This window comes from Diadema setosum, chromosome 13 (genome assembly GCF_964275005.1).
Source record: "Diadema setosum chromosome 13, eeDiaSeto1, whole genome shotgun sequence".
NCBI classification, from domain to species: Eukaryota; Metazoa; Echinodermata; class Echinoidea; order Diadematoida; family Diadematidae; genus Diadema; species Diadema setosum.
This window is the reverse complement of record NC_092697.1, coordinates 7,334,942-7,356,150: the sequence shown is the minus strand read 5'-3', so window position 1 is coordinate 7,356,150 and position 21,209 is coordinate 7,334,942. Positions and strand designations below refer to the sequence as shown.

The 21,209-nt window shown below is 36.6% G+C and overlaps 1 protein-coding gene across 1 annotated transcript in view; it reads right to left on the bottom strand.

The window, feature by feature from the left end:
• Window positions 1–2,228: 2,228 nt before the first annotated feature.
• Window positions 2,229–21,209, bottom strand: part of LOC140237331 (E3 ubiquitin-protein ligase HECTD3-like) — a 48,901-nt gene continuing 29,920 nt past the window's right edge. The window contains exons 11-20 of the mRNA XM_072317268.1: window positions 20,717–20,834; window positions 19,843–19,946; window positions 18,982–19,104; window positions 18,306–18,395; window positions 16,385–16,591; window positions 15,510–15,639; window positions 6,485–6,559; window positions 5,895–5,973; window positions 4,057–4,125; window positions 2,229–3,632 (exon numbers count right to left, since the gene is read on the bottom strand). Coding sequence (XP_072173369.1) covers window positions 3,548–3,632; window positions 4,057–4,125; window positions 5,895–5,973; window positions 6,485–6,559; window positions 15,510–15,639; window positions 16,385–16,591; window positions 18,306–18,395; window positions 18,982–19,104; window positions 19,843–19,946; window positions 20,717–20,834 — 1,080 coding nt within the window. The 3' untranslated portion in view covers window positions 2,229–3,547. The remainder of the gene's footprint in view (window positions 3,633–4,056; window positions 4,126–5,894; window positions 5,974–6,484; window positions 6,560–15,509; window positions 15,640–16,384; window positions 16,592–18,305; window positions 18,396–18,981; window positions 19,105–19,842; window positions 19,947–20,716; window positions 20,835–21,209) is intronic.

The window sequence follows — 21,209 nt, the reverse complement described above, 5'->3', positions numbered from 1 at the left end:
AAATCAATTTCTAGTTTGTAACTGTCTGAAATTGCAACAATCTTGAAACCAAGACAGGATTTAATCACACAGAATCAGTAAGAATGATTTCACTCTCTTTCAGTGTTCATTTATTTATTTAATTTCTTTTTGTTTGACATCCGTTGCATGGAGTGTTGAGGTCAAACAGCATGATGTACACCTTGAAGAGAACCAGCTTGTGTTTCACTGCAACTCTTACAGTCCATAATATACATGTACAGTGCACTCCCATTATAACAAATACGGTTATAACAAAATTCTTGTTACAACGAAGTAAAAATTAAGGTCCCAAAATTATCATCGACAATGTTAATTATCTTTATGTATTATTTCTATTGTTCTTCTACAATGAAATTTTGATGTAATGAAAGAAAACTAGCGGTCCCAAAGACTTTCTTGTAATGAGAGTGCACTATACTTGATACCACCATGAGATGGGACATTTGTGCAAATACAGCATTGCTGGTTGTACCATAACAAGGTCACACAACATTGAACATTCTAATGCCAGTTACATGATCGAGTGAATATTATGTCATAATGTGCAATTATGAAGAGAAATCAGTAGTCACACTTGTCTTTCAGCACACTGTAAGTGATCCGTGGAAATACCAGTAATGATGATACTGTGCATAATATTCAGATAAAACTGCAACATAAAAGAAAGCAATTGTGAACCTTTAGTTTCCCTGTTTGTCCTACCAGAAAAATCAATGTAGTTGTATGGATGTGTTGCACACACTTGGCTCAAATAATATAATATTATGTTTCAAGTTGATATTTAATACTTTGATTTCATGGGATAGTTTGCCATTTAAGCTGTACTTCCAGAACTATTCTTTTTGTTTAACATCACTTTGATACACCACAACCCAAGCCAAATACTACATGTATTTTGTTTTTCTTACAAGTCCTCTTACTTTAGCACAAATAATTCACATGTAGACAGCTGTCTCACAGAAGCCAAGCTTTTGATATGTTCCTTGAATCTACTGAGAAAATTTGATGAAGTATGTAATTTCTGTATTCTGGGTACAAATTTTAATTTTGGGTACACAGGATGCCAGTTGCCACACTAAGATGAATTGATTGAACGTCTCGTCTATGATTGAAAATGAATTCAGAATGACAAATATATCTGTTGCAACAGCAATAAAATATACTATTGACTTATTGATTGATTTATCATCATTATTTTACAGATGTGACGATTCAATGGGGGCAATCACATTTTGAACGGAATCATAGTTGTTAACTATTGACCAAACAATGATTCTTGTACACAATAAACCAATGGGAGAGTTGCAAAACCAGGACATCATGTAATTTAACCTAATCTGTATAATTATCACATGATGGTGGTATCATAGTTTCATACAAGCATATGAAAAGTTGTAATAATTTTGCACCTGTCTCATTCATTTGTTTCATTATAACTCTTTCTGCTATGTCCATTTAAGTTTACTGTTTGTAAGAGGAGATTGACATGCCATGGAGTTACCTTGTAGTGTCACAGTACACCACATTATTGCTCATCATACAGACGGAATAGCCTCTTTCCAGCCACAAAGCTAATTGATCTTCTGTCCAAACTAGCTTGCAGCTTTGTTTGTACATGTACTGTAAAAGTGGAAATTTTCACGGTGTTGAAATTTTCGTGCATTTCGCGCAACCAGAAACTAGTGCGAAAATAAAAGCACACAAATATTTTTGCTTGCCATACGTTCCTGTACTTGGTATCTTGATTCCGCGGAATTAAAAACACGCGAAACTCTTTTTACCTGGCCAAGCGCGAAAAATTAGTCGCGCGAATATATCCACTTTTACAGTACCACTCAATAGCCAGGATGTCATCTAGGTTCTGCCTCGTATTATATGATTGAGGGAATATTTGGACACATTCCAGTGTGCATTTCCTTTGAAATTTGATGTAATTCTAATTCTGGGGACATGCCATGCACTTCAGAAATGGTGCTAGGCCAATTTAATATTTTATGTATATTTTTGTTGGATTTGCAGAGGTGCCTTGTAGAATATGATTTAAATGTTGCGCTTTATATAGTGAATTAAAGGCATAACTTCCAAATCATGAGTCTGTTTTAAAAGTTGCCCTTTGTGTACTTCTGTACTTGATTTAAATGGTTGATAAATGGTTGCACACTCCTGAGAACCAATCAATAAATTTTGTTTTGCTTTACTTTGCCCAATAATGTGTGTGAATAAAAGGTCATATCCAGGTAGATGATAGATACTTTGTATATCCAACAACTCATGATGTTTTCCAATACCCATAATTACAGAAGAGTTCCATGCTTAGCACTGATTTGGGCAATACACATGTATTTGTTGCACATACACAATATTTAATTGCATTTTCATACAAAATTTGTAACTCGTCATGTAAGCACCAACAGATGTTTTATGGTCACAAGTGCACTATCTCTGTATGCTCTTACATTTTGTCTTTTCTTTTCCCCACTGCTACAAAAAAAACAAACATTGGAAAACTAGTTACCTTGGCTGATGCCTGAACAAGGCAGAGTTCAGCTACTGCTTTAATAGTGACATCTTGTCCAAGGATGCCAGGAACATATCTTTGCCTTTGGTTGTTGCAATTGTGACACAAGGGAGTAACACACCTTGACTGATACATTTTACAAAAGTGTAGTTTATATCCACAGCATGCACTTTTTGGCTAGCTCAAGTATACATCTAAGTGAATGATGTTAATGACGTTAATGCACCCTGTGCCAAACTAACCAACATCCAATAGTATCATTTCACTCTTTATGCTATTAGAACAGATACATAGTTGAACTAAGCTTGTATCAAAGGGCTATGAGCTCAGGATTATAAAATGAAACCAAAGCAAACATACTACACTCGTTAACGATGCTTATGAATGCTAAAGTAAACCAAACGGACTATCTCAAATGCCACAGTGGGATATCCAGTGATTATGAGTTATGTGCCGCAATAAATCTTCAGCAGTCAAAACTGGAGCTCGGAAAATGAGAACAACATTTGCAATGACTGTCTACTACTAGACATGCATGACCACTCATTGGTAGATGGAGTGCCATTCCTTGAAAATTGTACTAATTATGGCATGACAAATTTAGACAAATAATTTCATAACTATGATGTGACATTATGAAAATTGTATCACTCTGTAACATCACTTCTAAACAGAGGAACAGCAAATTTCAGAGAATTCAAATGCTTGGCCCTCCATAACTTTGTTAAGTTATGTATGATAAGACAATTTTAAGCTGGTCCACTTCCAAGAACAAAAGCCACAACGTCTTTTGATTTTCATAGTACTAAAATGATTCGCATCATCCTCAAAATGCATCATCCTAAAGTCCTGCTGCGACTTGATTACGGTCTCTCACAATGTTCTGCTGCCCATTCATACAATATGAGGTCAATGTATCCGCATAGTTTTTTGAAGCAAATATCTGCCATCCATGCCACAGAGGCGTGTCACTACAATCCTCCAATCACAGAGAAGGTGGGCGGGGCTTCACTCATCCCATGGACTCATGTCAGTGTCAATGGCCACACAGTTGTAGGCAGCATACCGCAGCTTCTCCTCAGTTATCTTTGCACTGAAAAAATACATTGCCAACATTAGACTTCAGATCCTGACACCCCTTGGGCAACAAATACTAAGATTTGAAAATACAGTAGATGAATATAAAATGTATCCCCTCACAAAAAACAACAACAAACAAACAAGACCCCCCCCCCAAAAAAAAAAAAGAAAAAAAAAAGAAAAGAATGAATATAGGCATTAATTTTCTTCGTCAAAAATTATCTTTGAATGATGTGATGGAGTTTACTATACTGCTAAAACTTGACTGCTTTTGAATATGTGTCACCACAATTTACTATTCTTTTCTCAAATATGGCTATTTAACCTGCTCTTCAAAATCTCAAAAGAGCAGCAATAGATTACTGATGAATAATAGATCTGCCCATCTTACATCTTCATCCTTTTGAATACAGCAAGCAAATTGTATGAACCATTACCTTGAATATACTGGCAAGAATAAGGTGTTGGAGCAGGTTGAAGATTCCGGTAGGGCATCAACCTTATCCCTGCACAAGAGAGAGGGGGATGCAATTATTACATAACATTTATCAATTATCAAAGGATGTAATAATCCCACACCCATTTCAAATCTGGCATTCAAAATGAACAGACAGCACACAAACACATCCACCTAAACATAATTCTTGTCCTATCATTGTGACCTTTTACTTTTTACCTTTCCCTACCAGCAGAATATCCAATGTTTAATACTTTCCAGTTCATGAACTCAGACTGCCACAGACATTGCTATCATATAGAGAGCTTCCTAATGAAAAAAAAAAAAAAAAAAAAAGCAGAGTAAATGCTGGTGTGCTCTGCCAAACACTTCTCTATGGCTTTCAAGCCAGGCCTCAGTTCCGCATCTATTTTATACTGATAATGATACCGTTCATTATTCATAAAGCACAAATTTCAACAAAGTCTTTAACTGCTTAAAGGGAACACAAACCCAAAGAGCAATGTGGATTGAGTAAAAGCAGTAACATTAGTAGAACACATCAGTGAAAGTTTGAGGAAAATCGGACAATTGATGCAAAAGTTATGAATTTTTTAAGTTTTGGTGTTGGAACCGCTGGATGAGGAGACTACTAGAGGTTATGACGTATGAGAGGACCACAATATAAAGAAAATATAAAAGGAATTCCACAAAAATTCACTTTTCTAGCAAAATGAAAGAGTTCTTGACTAACCGCTTTCAGAGAGCAGGGGGAATAAGTGCTACCCCTAACATATGTCAGTATCAAGCTGACGGAATGTGTAATTTTCATGAAAAATGAATTTTTATTGAATTCCCTTTTTATTTTCTTTATATTGTAGTCCACTCATACGTCATAACCTCTAGTAGTCTCCTTACCCAGCAGTTGCAACACCAAAACTTTAAAAATTCATAACTTTTGCATCGATTGCCCGATTTTCCTCAAACTTTCACTGATGTGTTCTACTAATATTACTGCTTTCACTCAATCCACATTGCTCTTTGGGTTTACTTTCCCTTTAAGAGGAGGAAAGTGATACAAAGAAATGAAAGCCAAGAGTAGAGAAAGAACAGATTCGCAAAACATGTCATATGGCGTGAAAAGAAGAAAAGAAGAAATAGAAATTGAACAAAAGAAAATGAACAATTGATTCAAGAATATCAATTTGCAGGTGTCTAACATGATTGTCAATTTTAGTACACAGATATAAAACCTAAATATCTCTGGAAGTACTTCAAACTGTTTCCTTGACATTTTGAATAACATCAACTTCATAACAATGTCTGCCATGAAACATTGCTTCCTAAAACTTTTTTTTTTCTTGTATTGCTCTAATTTTTAAACGTCAGATTGTGACTTTTAACTAGAGCAAATATAAGAGCAGTAAATTGTCTGTCACAGGCCACAGATATACCTGACATTTGTGGTTTAATGTGATTATATTCACTGTTCCTAAAGCAATGTGAATGGCACATTTGGAAATATTAGACAAAATGATCACAAGATATACAGTATATCAACGTATACAGTTATATCACAAGGAACATGAGCAGATACCCAAGTTTTCAGACAATGTGCATTGACCGTGGTCACATGTCCAAAATCTAATTAATTCACAAAAGGTTGTTTGTGTATGATTATTATCAGGCAGAAGCCGGTGCTTATAAGCGATCATAAAAAGCAAGACGGACTATAAAGATTCTCAGGATGAGAAAGAAATACCTCTACCAGTGCATTGAGATACTGAGATATTGCAAAGCAGAGAAAATCATACAGAGCTGATAGGAGCAAGAACTCACCCTCTGTCTGGGCAGATATAAAGAGGAGCTGGGAGACGTCTTCTTCCAGTGACAAATCTCAGGAAACGACTCCTGTCCTCTGTGTGGAATAAAAGATAATGGCATTTTCAATCTTTTTTCTTTCCACGCATACAAAACCCCAGATTATTTTGGTGTTTTCTTGCTTACCTGCTTCATTTGCACTTTTATTTTCTTTTACTCATTTATTCTTTTACTTATTTACGGTAGTGATAATTTGCATTGCTACAAAATAAAACAAAAGGAATCCTATCACGATACAAATTATCAAATAATGATGCTACAATGCTGATTTTCTGTTACCTGTATGCCATTTACATAAAGATATACCTTTATGCAAAAATGCATCATCAACTCAATGACCCTGTTTTTGTTTTGTTTTTTTTCCGCCGTCAAACTGGATATCTGTATGAAGCTTGGTCTAGAATGTATGAGATACTAATTAACTAGCTTTTGCATGCCTGTTGCTGACAAATGAATAACATCTTATTCAGAGAATAAATGCATGTGGTGCTATTTTCCCACATTTGTACTATCTTCACTACTAATACATTGACAAACAAAAAACTCACCGTGGGTGAAATTACCGAGTGCCTCCCACAGATACTGGACTCTGATATCTGACTCTTCAATGTCTTCATAGAAAGCTGCAAATAACAAATTTGAAAAGAAAACTCACATACATTCAGCGATTGACAGTCATTAAATAGCTTATTTCTCCAGGTGACTCCATCAATCAACTTTATATTACTATTGCATTTTCATTGCATCTACTTATCCAGAGCTCCACACTAACTTTAATTTTTGGTGGCCCAATTGGGCCACCAAAATCACTGATTTTATTTTTTGGTGGCCCGAAAGTAAAATCTGGTGGCCCGAAAAAAAAATCAAGAAGAACATAAGAACATAAGTTGGTCAAAACGTGCGTTTGAAATGAGAAAGTGGGAGCATTTGCAGACATTTGTAAACATCCGACATTTGTTTTAACCCATTTAGGACGGTTTGCTTTGGCGAGCGAACACCCCCACAGACGGACAGGTTTTCCAAAATCGAGCCCGAACCGAGGGTTACTAAGGGGGTGTGACTTACGGTCCCGCTTTACCCAATCATCAAATTGCCGTGTATGCGGTGTAGGAATCCGCTTTCTGATTGGATGAATAACGACCGCTCATGAATAATAATGTCGCTTCCCTTCGCTATCTGGGTTTGCGCGCGCGGTTTGAACTTCACGTACTGTACGATCGTCAATTTACGTTCCCCCGTCAAGTCAAATGAATAACGTCTTTTATTATTGGGCACCAGGTTTTCTCGAGGGTGTCGCAAATTTCTACTACATAATTGTCTTGAATTTACTGATTCATGGAGGCAATCTTTTATGGAAACTGTAATCCGTTGATCACAAGCCTTCAAAGCCTTTCAATGAAAAGCGATCGATCGGAGGATTGTGTACAGGCTTGCGTATTTCCATTTACACGACTGTAAGACACGCCAAGTAAATCTCGTATTGTGGCGATATCAAAGGCACACAAACCCACTCTTGACTTCCTGTTGTTCACAAAATTCCTTACCATAGCTAGTCAATGAATTTTGGAAACAGGAGGAAGTTTATTCATTGTATACAACATTTGAAAATCTGTTACACCTTGTTTGTCCCCGCTACTTGTATCCAAATACAAAGCTCGCGTGTCTGTAACAGAAGCACGTGGCTTTATTTCAACACTAGGCAAACCATCAACGATGTAATATTACAAGTAGAATTTGTGATACTGATTTATCAAAGTCGAATTTCGTAATAGAATAACGTCCACTTGACTTTATTTCTTGGTTCTGTTTCAGTAATTCCCATAAAATTGACAAGAGCCTGGAATATGTTCAATATTCAAACAAATCTTTGCATCTTTCTAACTTTCTTTGAGACGAATAGAAATGCATAATCCACGCTTGCGCGATACCTGCCATCCCCTGAAGAAGTCTGTATAAAGAAGTTTGCTTCCTGAAATTATCAATCGTGACTACCTACAAATTTCGATCATGCGACTTATAATAGGTTTTCATTGGATGCATACAAGATATCACCGAGTGGATTTGTGAGTTTATTATCGGGGTTTGATGCTGCTATTTTTCTGTGCGATCTTACAATTCCTTTACAACTTCGACGTAATGTCGGGAAGATAATGATTATTCACTATGTATCAAGTGAAATGAGATTTCACACAGTGATACAAGACAATTATTATAAAAAGTAATCACCAACCTAAATGAGTATCGTTATTTCTTACATAGAAAAAAAAACTAAGAATAAAACACCGGTCCTGTTTAAGCCAGTTGACAGAACATGTATGAGCTCTTCAGATGAAACAGGGGAGTCCATACGATGAGAAGAGAAAAAGGAGAGAAAAATAGGCTGGTCATCTAAATTTTGTTTGATTGACGGTAGATAATCTGAAAAGATTTTTCAAACGTAATGTAAAATTACACAAGATGAGGTTTGCCTACAACTTGTGTTTTGGTAATATCTTTCTACGTTTTATACAATACATATGTAATGTATCATATATACATATGAAGAGTTTGTTTGCAAAAACCGATAAGTCCATATTTACCAAATGGAGATATTTGCGATTAATGGTCAAGAAAAATAAGGAGAATGATAAGAAAAATTTTGCTTCTTTTGACAACAACTTTAAAAATGTACCTTTATATGTAGTGACCGATATGTCATTTAAAAGGTATTATTTTGTACTTTACGACAGAGACCGTACTTCAAAATCTTCAAAAATGGACTTATCGGTTTTTGCGAACAAACTCTTCATATATAAATTTTATGGGCAGAGTATCTTGGAGAAGCGATCATCACCATCAATGATAATATTCAATCTACAGGTTTGTATATATGGGAATGAAGAAGGGGATAGCTGGAAAGGAAAGTGATGAGATGCAATGAGATAAAATGAAGGAACACTAATTGAGACAAATGTATTACAAAGGAAGAGCAAAACGGTAAAAAAGGGCAAAAGGGTACAACATTGTGCAAAGATTTTGCAGTAATTTTTTGTGTACGTTTGCCTTCCAATTTCGTAGTTACGTAATTCAAAATAGCCAACAAAAAAAAAGAAAAAAAGATAGCGCCATGAAGATGTTCATTCAACCTCATTTGCCTTTCACTATGTCCTATCACTTCAAAAAATGTAGCATTAGCACAATTCAAATAAGAATTCCCATCGAGAATTCAGATTCGCATCAATGTGAGAGAGTATCTTTTCAGACATGGTCGCAGGTGAGCATTTCCGAGTTCGTCGGAGAAGTTCATTCATATTAGAAACAAAAAGGTTGACCACCCGCCAGCTGATAGAAGAAGACGACATGACCATGGGAGAACGGCGAGCACATGTCACACAAGCTTGAAGGTCTAAAATCATTACATCACTTCAGAAAATAACGAAAAGAAGATATGTTTGTTGAAATAAACGACATTTCTCCCGACATTCTTCGATCTCTCATAACAGACGGTTAATTTTGCTGAAATGATCTTCTCTTATGTCATGAATGTAAATCAATATTATTTTGTTTTATTGTGTATACCAGTCATCGCCCGGTAAAAGACAGAAAATGAAGTACTATTCTCATTCAATAAGCATAATGTATAAAGGAAACGAGCATTTGCTGCAATCGTTTATGAATATGAAAATGCTTCAATGCGATTTCACGAAGTCTAAAGGAATGAATGCAAGTAGGTCTACGTAAATACAGAGATGTATAATGCAATAGAGCGCACGCAGCCACGATAAGTGCATAAACCACTTCAATAGCAGCATGAAAACATTTGATTACATCAATATATGAGATGGACAAGAACATTTCATGCTTTTATTGCTCGAAATTCCTTGCTCCTAAACAAAGTAGAGTGTTCAATTGAAGCGACGGGTTATCACATCTCCGTCTCTCGCAAAACTGAATAATCACTTCGCAAATTTGGAGTGCTTTCTACAAATTTACATTAAAAAAGTTTATTTTTTTTAAGGCATGAGTTACCATATTCTACTGATTATAAATCGATGAGCTACAAAACGGTAGTGTGTTGCTAAAACCATTATAACTCAATGATCGCGAAATCATTTGACTTGTGAACTTCCGAAAGAGATGGACTGAAAAACCCAGACTTCTAAACGTATAAATAATTGACAGAGCGACTATAGCCGAAAATTAGCATATTATGAAGAATTCATACAAAACTAGAGCCAAAAAAGACTAAACAGTCAGCATCACCATTGTCGGTATCGTCGTAATATGGGATGTAATTTTATTTTCACTGCCTCTTTGAAATGCTGCAAACATCAAATACTGAACATCATAATTTTTATTTGTGAATTCTAAGCGTATGAGAGAGAGAGAGAAAAAAAAAGACAACTTCTGCCGTATGTCTTGTTTCTCGCTTTATTGCAGCGTATGTCATTGTCGAAGTTTAAATTCTGTAATACATGTTTGTATCAAGTACATGAGAACTTGCACATTGGATTTTCAACAACCATAAAATCATTGGGGTCCGTAAAAGCGGTTACGTAATACATACGCAGCACATCACTATAATGCATTCTATGGACCGGTGCAGAATAAAGAGACTGTCTGTAATCGGCCTTTGAACTTCTCTATTATGCTCATAATCCCTGACTTTTCGGATGGCATCTACGAGTGCGTCTTAGGAATGTTTTTGTATCAACATCCTGTCTATTCAAGGAGGTACAATGTAACCTGATACTCTGGCCACCTGGTCTATTCAAAGTGTTCTTGCCTATAACACGCGCAAATGTTACGCTGTGTTTCTCCATGATGATAATTGTAAGACCCCATAGTGGCAATATCGGCTCTTGCATTGTATGAAAATGATGACTATTATGCAGTATATCCTCTATTTGGTTCGTTGGCCGAGTAGATTTTTTGAACGATCTTATAACATAATCACGCTGTCATTCATAAGTATGAGAGAGAAAAAAAAAAGCTTCAAGCAACATCGAAGTTGAGTTTCTCAAACCAATCTTCCATTTGAGTTTGTTTCTTGGTTTTGTTTCAACAATTTTCATAATGTTGACAAGAGCCTGGTGGGATGTTCAATATTCAGATAAATCGTTGAATCTTTCTTGCAATCTTTGACAGCTAATGGTGACTAAACCTGCGAACTCCATGCATTTTTGTATAAAGACGTTTGCTTTGTGAAATCATCCATCATGACTGCCTCCAGATTTCGACCATAATTATATGACTTAGGTTTCCATGAGATGAATAAAGGAGATCAACGAGCGCATTTGTAAGTTTACTGTCGGGTTGTATGTTGCAAATTTTATGTGCAATCATGATTCCCTTACAACTGTACCGTAATGGCGGGAAAGTATTGTTCACTGCACATCACTTGAAATTAAATGTCACACAGTGATATGATAATCATCAGCAAACGGGATAGATTATTGTATGTATATATATGTATATATATATATATATATATATATATATATATATATATATATATATATATATATATATATACATATATATATATATATGTATATATATATATATATATATATATATATATATATATATATATATATATATATATATATATATATATATATATATATATGTATATATATATATATATATATATATATATATATATATATATATATATATATATATATATATATATATAAATATATATATATATGACACCTATTCAAGTCAGTTGATGGAGCATTTATGAGCTCTTCCGGTCTGCAAACAAAACATCGGAGTCTATGCGATAAGAAGAAAGATTGAGAGATAAAGAGATAAAAAATAGACTGGTCTTCTAAATTTAGTTCCATGGACGGTAATCTGAACACACTTTTGCAAACGAAATGAAATATGTACACGCCTAGGTTTGCCTATAATCTGTGTTATGGTGATATCTTATGAGATTATATATAATAATACGGGCAAAGTATTGGTATAATTGGAAAGGTGATCGCCACCATCAATGGGGATATTCAATCTAAACGATTAATTGTAGATGATGGGAATGAAGAAGTGGATAGCTGGAAAGGAAAGTAATGAGATGCAATGAGATAAATCGAAGCAGCACTAATCGAGGCAAATGTATTACAAAGGAAGAGCGAAACGGCATATTCGAGTGTTCAAAATGGTTCAACATTATGCAAAGATTTTGCAGTCATTTGTGTGTGTGTGTGTGTGTACGTTTGTCTTCTAATTTCACAGTTAGGTAATTCAAAATCGCCTAAAAAAAAAAAAAGATCGCGCAATGAAGATGTTCATTCAATCTCAGTTTCCTTTCACTATATCCTATCACTTCAAATTACGTAGCCTTAACACAATTCAAATTAGAATGTCCATTGAGAATTCAAATTCGTCTCAATATGAGAGAGCGTCTTTTCAAACAGGGTCGCAGGTGAGCATTCCCGAGTTCGATGGAGAAATTCATTCAATTTATCAACAAAAAAGGTTGGCCATCCGGCAGCTGTAGAAGAAGCCGACATGATCATGGAAGTATGGCAAGTACAAGCCACACAGGCTTGAAGACCTACAATTATTACATCACTTCAGAAAATAAGGAAAAGACGATATTTTTGTTGAAATAAACGACATTTCTCCCGGCATTCTTTGATATCTCATAACAGACGGCTAATTTTGCTGAAATGATATTCTCTTATGTCATGAGTGTAAATCAATATTTTTTTATTGTGTATAAAGACAAAAACAAAAATGAAGTACTAACAATCTCATTCAATAAGCATAATGTATAAAGGAAACGAGCATTTGCTGCAATCGTTTATGAATATGAAAATGCTTCAATGCGATTTCACGAAGTCTAATGGAATGAATGAATGTAGGCATACCTAAATGCAGAGATATACGTAGACATAAAAAAATACACAGGCACGATAAGTGCGTAAATTACTTCAATAGCAACATGAAAAAAATTTGATTACATTGATAAACATGAGATAAGACAAGAACATTAATTTCATGTTTTTATTGCCCGAAATACCTTGCTCCTATACAAAGTGTTCAATTGAAGCGATGTGGTTATCACATCTCCGTCTCTCGCAAAATTGAATCACCACTTCGCAAATTTGGAGCGCTTTCTACAAAGAAAAAAAAAGAAAAGTTGTTTTTTTTTTCGGTATAAGTTGTCATATTTGACTGATTATAAATGGACTGAACTCAATGATCGAAAAAAAAAAAGAATTGACTCGTGAACTTACGAAAGAAGTGGACTGAAAACACCTCAGACTTCTAAATGTATAAGTAATTGACAGAGCGACTATAGCCGAATATTAGCATATTATGAGGAATTCATACAGAACTAGAACAAAAAAGACTAAACAGTCGACATCACCATCGTCGGTATCATCGAAATATGGGATATTATTTTATTTTGACTACTTCTTTGAAATGCTGCAAACATCAAATACCGAACATCATAATTATATCTACAATTTTTTGGCGAATGCTAAGCGTATGAGAGAAAAAAGAATGCCATATGTCTTGTTTACTCGCTTTATTGCAGCGTATTTCGTTGTCGAAGTCTAAATTCTATACATATATGTTGGTTACAACCACATGAGAACTTGCACATTCGCTTCCCAACAACCATAAAATCATTGGGGTCCGTAAAAGTGGTTACGTAATACATACGAAGCACATCACTATAATGCATTCTATGGACCGGTGCAGAAAAAAGAGACTGTCTGTAATCGGCCTTTGAACTTCTCTATTATGCTCATAATCCCCGACTTTTCAGATGGCGTCCACGAGTGCGTCTTAGGAATGTTTTTGTATCAACATCCTGTCTAATCAAGGAGGTACAATGTAACCTGATACTCTGGCCACCTGGTCTATTCAATTTATATGAATTTACGACTTCGATGAAGTAGCACAATCGACTGCGTTGTTTCTATGCAGTACATCCCCTACTCGGTTTGTTCTTGGCCAAGTGGTTTCTTTTTTTTAAACGATTTTATAACATAATCAGAATATTATTCATGACGGTAAAACTCTTCAAACAACTACAAGTAACATCGCTGTCATGATAACAAACAGACACAAAAACATTCACACACATCACATGCATGCAGGGACACGCAAAAGATTTACTTTTGAATCTATTCAATTCGCCGAGTTTTGGCAAATCCCAGGACTCGGCAGCGGAAGAAGAAGGCCAACATTTCATGCCAATAATGGTAAGCAGGTTGTCATGCCGAGGTGGCTTTCATAGAAGATCCAATAGTACGACATTGCATTCCTGATATAACACGAAGTAGTATGCTACAATACTTTATCATGTAAATGTGTGCTAATAAGGTAGGTGCGTGCACGCAACGGTCTTGACCGCCGCACGCACGCTTTTCACTTGAGTGTGACAATTTGCATACCGATGCAAATGAAATCGCCAGAGCGTGCGGCTGGTCGCTCGTCATTGGTCAGTTTCCCGACCGTTGCGAAGGTCTGAATGTCGTGAAAATTGCCCTCATGTTTGTCAATATTTTGCTTGTTTGTAGACATAAGATATGACCAATCATCACAAAATGTTCACAGATGGCAACTTTGATGTATGTAGTCCCACAAAATATAGATCATTTTCAACATAGGCATCGTATTGTTGGTGAAATTCTAAGTTTAAAAATGCGTGTTCATTTCACTCTCTCAGCCCGAGTATACTCGGGACCAGTCCACAGCCTGGAAAACGTCAGCCCGAGTATACTCGGGACACGTCCTAATCGGGTTAACATTGTAAAGAGCTGAAAGTTGCCGTTATTCATTTCTGATTGTGAAAGCAATCATCCAACATTTACTAGTGCTTTAGCACCTTACGGAGCCGAATGTTTCCGTTAATCATTTTCAAATGTAAAAGCAAACAACCGACATTCATCTTTAATAGCATCTTACGGATCTGAATGTTATCCTTATTCATTTCCGAAAGTGAAAGCAAATATCTGACATTTATTTTAGCATCTCACGGAGCCGATTGTTACCGCCGTTCATTTCCAAAAGTAAAGGCAAACCTCTGACTTTTTTGGTGGCCCGATCAGGCCACCAAAATCTTCATTTCTGAAATTTTGGTGGCCCAACGTGCGTTTTTGGTGGCCCCGGGCCACTGTTAGTGTGGAGCCCTGACTTATCAATCAAAATTTGTCTGTTCCATTTGTGTATCCTTTGGTAATGCTAATGCTACCATATGCTTTGTCCACTTGGAGCCATCTCCTTGTACGGGGGCAGCTATAATCAGACATAATGTTAAATGCAATATCTCTTCTTTTCATGAAGAAGCTATTCAAACTGAAGTAAAAATACGGAACACAATACTTGAATGATATAAAATTATATATTTTTTTTCTCTCGCTAGTACTTGAGTGGTATTCCACTACATGAATTCTTCTTGAAATGAGTGGTTTGGATGTTGTTGTTGTTGTTGTTGTTGTTGTTGTTGTTGTTGTTGTTGTCATCGTCGTTGTTGTCGTTGTTGTTGTTGTTGTTGTTGTGGTGGTGGTGGTGGTGGTTGTGATGTTGTTGAGAAGGAAAGGCAATGGTGGCCTATAAACTCACTTGTCTTCTTGAGGTCCTCCACAGTGATCTCTGGGTCACCACATATCCTTCTCTCTAGCTCCTGCCAGGTCAAGAGGTCAAGGACTGCTTGAGGGATGACCTTGAGTAAACCCTGTCGCAGCGACTCTACCTGTGGTCAACACATGTGCTAAGTACAGTTACAGCATCACATTGACAAAAATCAATGTGTAGCTGATACTTCGAATGTAAGATGAATCAACGAGTGAATTACACATGTATGATGTTATTGACAGATATGGACCCGTTTGGGGCCATTTTTTACGGGGGGGGGGGGGGGGGTATACTAGGGGTGTAATAAGTTATTGCATGAGAGACCACTTTCAGAAATACACTGGAATTTTCACTTACAGAATATGATACTTTTGGGAATTACTACTTGTCTGACATTTTTGCATGTTATTAATTCCACAGTTGCGAGGGGTTGATCACTACTTCACCTTTCACGAAATAGATTAGAGTGAGTAGCAAGTGACATTTCTGGCACTGAATATTTTTGAATAATCAGCAATTTTCGGTACATAAGCAAGTGGGAAAGTAATGAGCTCAGCATTTGAAGTGCTGGCGTGTTGCTATGCCCCAGATATGCCCCAGATACATCATGCTCATGCAGCATGCTACATGTATACCTTCAGTAGTTACTATAATAGTTGTGCATGATCCAGCAGAAGCATGGCTTAATCTTAAATTATTATCATAATTTTTTTTTTAATGCATCGCTATTTTTGCGGTTCGAAGGCAACTTGAAAAATTCACAAAAATAAAACCACCACAAGAACTTCGGCTCATACAGTATCTAGCACTTTGCAAGGCAGGGAAATGTAATCAGCCACTGGATATTCAGACAATGAGTGTACCTGCTCCATGCACTCTGACATCCTAGCCTCCTTCACCAGCCTGCAGTACTCCAGCCTGTCCTCATACTGCACATGGGTGTCAGTGCAGCCATCCTTGAGGGGTACAATGGTCTGGTCACTGAGACTAGTTGTGTAGGTCAGCTCACCAGCAAATGAAGCTTCAAACGTCTCCCTGTCCATTGATTCTATCAGCTCTATCATCTTGACCTGAGGAATATATTAAATGTGGTGTGTCATCACTTACCAGTATAAAGTCAGAGATCATAAAAGGATTTAAAAAAAATGTGTTTAAAGCCGACTTTGGCAATATAACCTTTACAGTTCTGCAACTTTTTAAAATATTTTCCTTGCAAAGACATAGGCCAATTACCTATCGATTTAAAGCTTAACATCTGGCAACTTCACTTCTGCCAAAAACCAAAAAATTATTTTCCCAACATCATATGACTTTTGTGACTCATTTGCTTCTGCATACATTCTCTTTTCCTTACTCATGTAGAGAAAATTAACCTGTTCCTCCCACAATTCTCTGAGAGCATTCAATGCCCTAAAACAAGAACCTTTTTGCAGGTTGACGGAGAACGGACAGGTTGGTAATACATCTGTGTGAAAGAAATCAGGCGGTATATGTATCCCCTTTGCACGGTCAACTAGATGTACCATCAAACACTGAAAATATTGATCACTCACTAGGTATGAATAGAGCATGCGCTGATGGGCTCAAAAACTCTTTTGTTCAACACAAAGTAGGCACCTGAATGGGGTCAGCGAAAGCAAATTTCTACTGAGCTCAGCCATAATTGCTATGAACATCTTCATATGAATTTTACATCAAATACTTGCACATTAAATTATCAAAAAGGCAATAATACTGCAATACACGCAGTTTCCATACAGAAAGAAAACTGATATCAATTGAAGAAACTCTAATCTTTCTATCAAAGCCATATTACTGGGCAGCATAACACAAACATGAATTAACCCTAACTAGGCCGGGGGGGGGGGGGGGGGCCTCCGAGGCCCCCCTCTCGACGTTCCGCGCGATGTATCGCTAACGCGAAAAGCTATCGCCGCGACGTTTCATGACTTTTTTCTTTCAAGTCTCCCGCATCTTTTGACACCAAATTTGCGATGCCCGGGCACGCGATTTCGAAGTTGCGCATAAATATGTATGTGCATGTCAGACCAAAAATTGCTCAAAAACGTGAATTTGTGTACAATTTCAATGCAAACTGTGCTTACAGGCAAATTTCACAAAAGCATGATTATTTGGGGGTTTTATTGATTAAAATCAATTATTAATATATTTTCTTGTTTGGAACAATGTCGCAAACAAGTTTCATCGAAAAAACAATGAAAAACATAAAGTCGAAAAAACAAAGAAATACGAAAGAAATTCAAAAAACAATAAAATACTTAAGAAATTTTTTTCTGATGGCACAATTTTTTTCTCTTATATTTGCTCAGGACACTAAAAAGAATATTTACACAAAAAATGTGCCCATTTTGAGCTTTATTTAGTGATTTATACCAAATTGTCCGATTTCATGCATCATCACGCATAAATTAGCATAATTTAGCATAAATGATAATTTTTTTTTAAATTTAACTTCATGGTACTTTAGATTACATCATAGGCAATGTGTGTGCCAATTTTCGTCGCGATCGCGCGGTCGATGGCCGAGATCTGGAGGGGGGGCATGGGAGGCCCCCCCCCCCCCCCCCCCCCCCCCCCCCCCCCCCCCCCCCCCCCCCCCGGCTCTATGATCTTCCTAAATAGCCCGGTCTAGTTAGGGTTAAGGCCACCAATGCAGGCACTCTTGTCTACATTTTGGGAACCTGGTACTCCAAGGTTCCCGCAAGGAACAGGTTAATATCAGAAACATCATTGCAAGTTTATGGAAGACATATGGCTACTCACAGCTGCGGCATCGACTGTCTTGTAATCTCTGGACCACGTCACATGCTCTCGCCCTAGCAACTTCCACATGAATGCTGGGAGGGAGAGCACCTAAGATAAAGATGAAATAAAAATTCAGTTTTACATCAAATGTAAGGTCTAGCTCAATTGTGAAATTTATTGTTTCAAAGACAAAATCGTGTCCAGTAAAAAAAGGGGCCCAGTCTTTGGCCTAAACAAGTCATGAATATACACACACACACACAAAAAAAGGCATTATACATATCACAAAGTGAATGGTTTGCGATATTTAAAAAAAAAAAAAACACTTTTATGACGGTGGAGGTACACACATAGCGACAGAGTTCATAGGCGTAAAACAAACAGAGGACTGATGGGACTGGTACAGTTGTACAAACAAATTTGTGCAAAAATTCAAATTGAAAAAATATTACTAGCAAGTAATGTAATCATTTCTCATATATCCTTAGGTAGTACTGTTTTCACTTTGTTAATATTGAACTGATGTATACAAAAATATAACAACCATCCATATAACTGATCACAAACGTCACTATTTCAGGATAGATTACTTGAAGATCATTTTGGCAAAAATGGTGTTCCAATTACATTATCTCACCTTATTTGTGAATAAAATCCCTAAAAATCTCTACAAACACACATCCCCATCTTTTACCAGATGTTCTCTGCTCCTAAGACAAGCACCCATCAGCATCCCGATCCATTCATACTTGGCAAATTGTCGACATGATGGATTGGGAAGGTACACGTCTCGGTTGATGTTGGAGTCATCATTGTTCTACAGCCCAAGAAGAAATGAAAGAGACATGTACATTTGTATCCATTTTTTTTTTCTTTGCCCTACAGTCCTTAAAATGATGGGTTCAAAACCCCACCACATTGTATCTTCTGACAACATGCCTCGCTAGAATATCATTCCAGTTCTCATAGCGCATACCAATGGGGTATCTCGAGCCAGTCTCTTTGGCTACTTGTAGAATAATTTCACATTTAGCCCAGAAATGATATCATTAGCAATTCTGGCCTCCACCTTTGACCTTCACTGGATATATCCTCAAATAATTTCAATGTGTTGTGGACCGTCCTTCTGTAAAATCAGATTTTACCAAGCAATTCTTGTGCTTTCACACAAGCAATGCATCTCCAGTGTTTGACCTTTCCTTGTGACCTTTGCCCTTACAGTCCCATAACCCAATCATTTTATGTTTGCACAGCCTGTCATCTAGAAGTTACAGTCTTTAGAGAATCAATGATAATAGCAAAAAACAACAGGATCAAAGAATGATTAACTGCTCTCATGATTTCATCACTTATAACCATTTTCCTTTATCTCTATATTTTCCCCTTCAATTTAGTGTGTGTGTGTGTGTGTGTGTGTGTGTTTGTAATGTACCATGTAAATATGATTTAGCATTATTATCATCATCACACAAGCAACAAACATTCCCCACCACCTGATTTTGCCTATCCAAACACAGACACACCATGCTTGGTGGGTAGACTATGACGCTCTCACCTGGTTTGGAGACCTGATAAAGAAGGGAAGAGGGATGGGGTCGTCTCCTCCTGTGGGGCAAAGCTCCTCTGCTATATCAGCCAGACTGTCCCTGAATCCACCTCCTTCATGTCAATCAATTGGACAGAGCAGAGGAGCAATGAATTCAAATTAATAAATTCTTGCATTGAGTTCTTGTATTGCAACTGATTGACAAATTGCCCTTCATCGATGTAAATAAGCACTAATAATACAGTGTTTTAGATACAAGCTGTGTGATGAAAAATCATGAGCATACATATTGGGGTTGGATTAATTTGAACAAACGATCCCTTGACTACCAGACAGGCATCATATCCTCTAGACGACAGAGCTTCTGCCTAACAGTGGGTACATTGGTACCGCGTATTTAATAAAACAACTTTACCACAAATCATAATGATACCCACTTCGCTGCATGCTTATTTACATCAACGAAGGGCAATTTATCAATCAGTTGAAATGAGCAGTTACTTTGTTTACTGGCTTGTTTACTGACAAGAAATTTGCCATCGTAGAAGTGTGCATCCATTTCCACATTTTTAATGAATAGTAAAAACATATTGTATATTCCAAAATAAGATTAAAAAAATCTTCAGAGGCACAGATGATTCTCAGTTAATATGGATTTAAAGTATTTTCATGTAATATCCAACGCTTCCCATTTGTTTAATTCATCAATACCCAACACACTCACTCTCATCTTCATTTTGCAACTACCTTTAGTTCTCTAACAAACAGAATATTTGTGTACTGCCCAAACAGAAACACACCACGTGTGCTCTTTCAGTTAAGACATGTGCAGCATCCCAAACCAAACAAATGATGCATGGAATTATCTTTTCATGAACCTCACCCTGGTCGATGATTCCCTCTGAGAGAAACTTGCATTCCCACCACTGGTCATACTGCTGCGGCCACCTGAAGTCCAGTGGCTTCTCATACTTGTCCTTGGGTTTCAGCCCCTCATACATCTTTATGAGTGAGAAGAAAAGTAAAGGAGAGGTGTTAAGCAAAATATGTTTACCCATGTGTCCGAGGCATTTACAATATAAACAAGAGTATTGTTCATGCAAAGACATTGGCAAAATAATTTACATGTTCTTATCAAAGAAAGAATGGGCACATACACTGTATCTTTTAATCTAATCATTCATAAATTTTGTTTTAATGTACTGATACACTGCACCAGGGGAAAACAAAAATTTTGAAGCAGACGCTCGCAAGAACATTATTGTAAAAAATCTTCATTTTGACAGCAACAAAAAATACTATCATCTACATGGGCAAGTATGTTACCTAACCATTCCTCTCAAGTACAAGTATAACATTTTTAAATAGCAAAAATT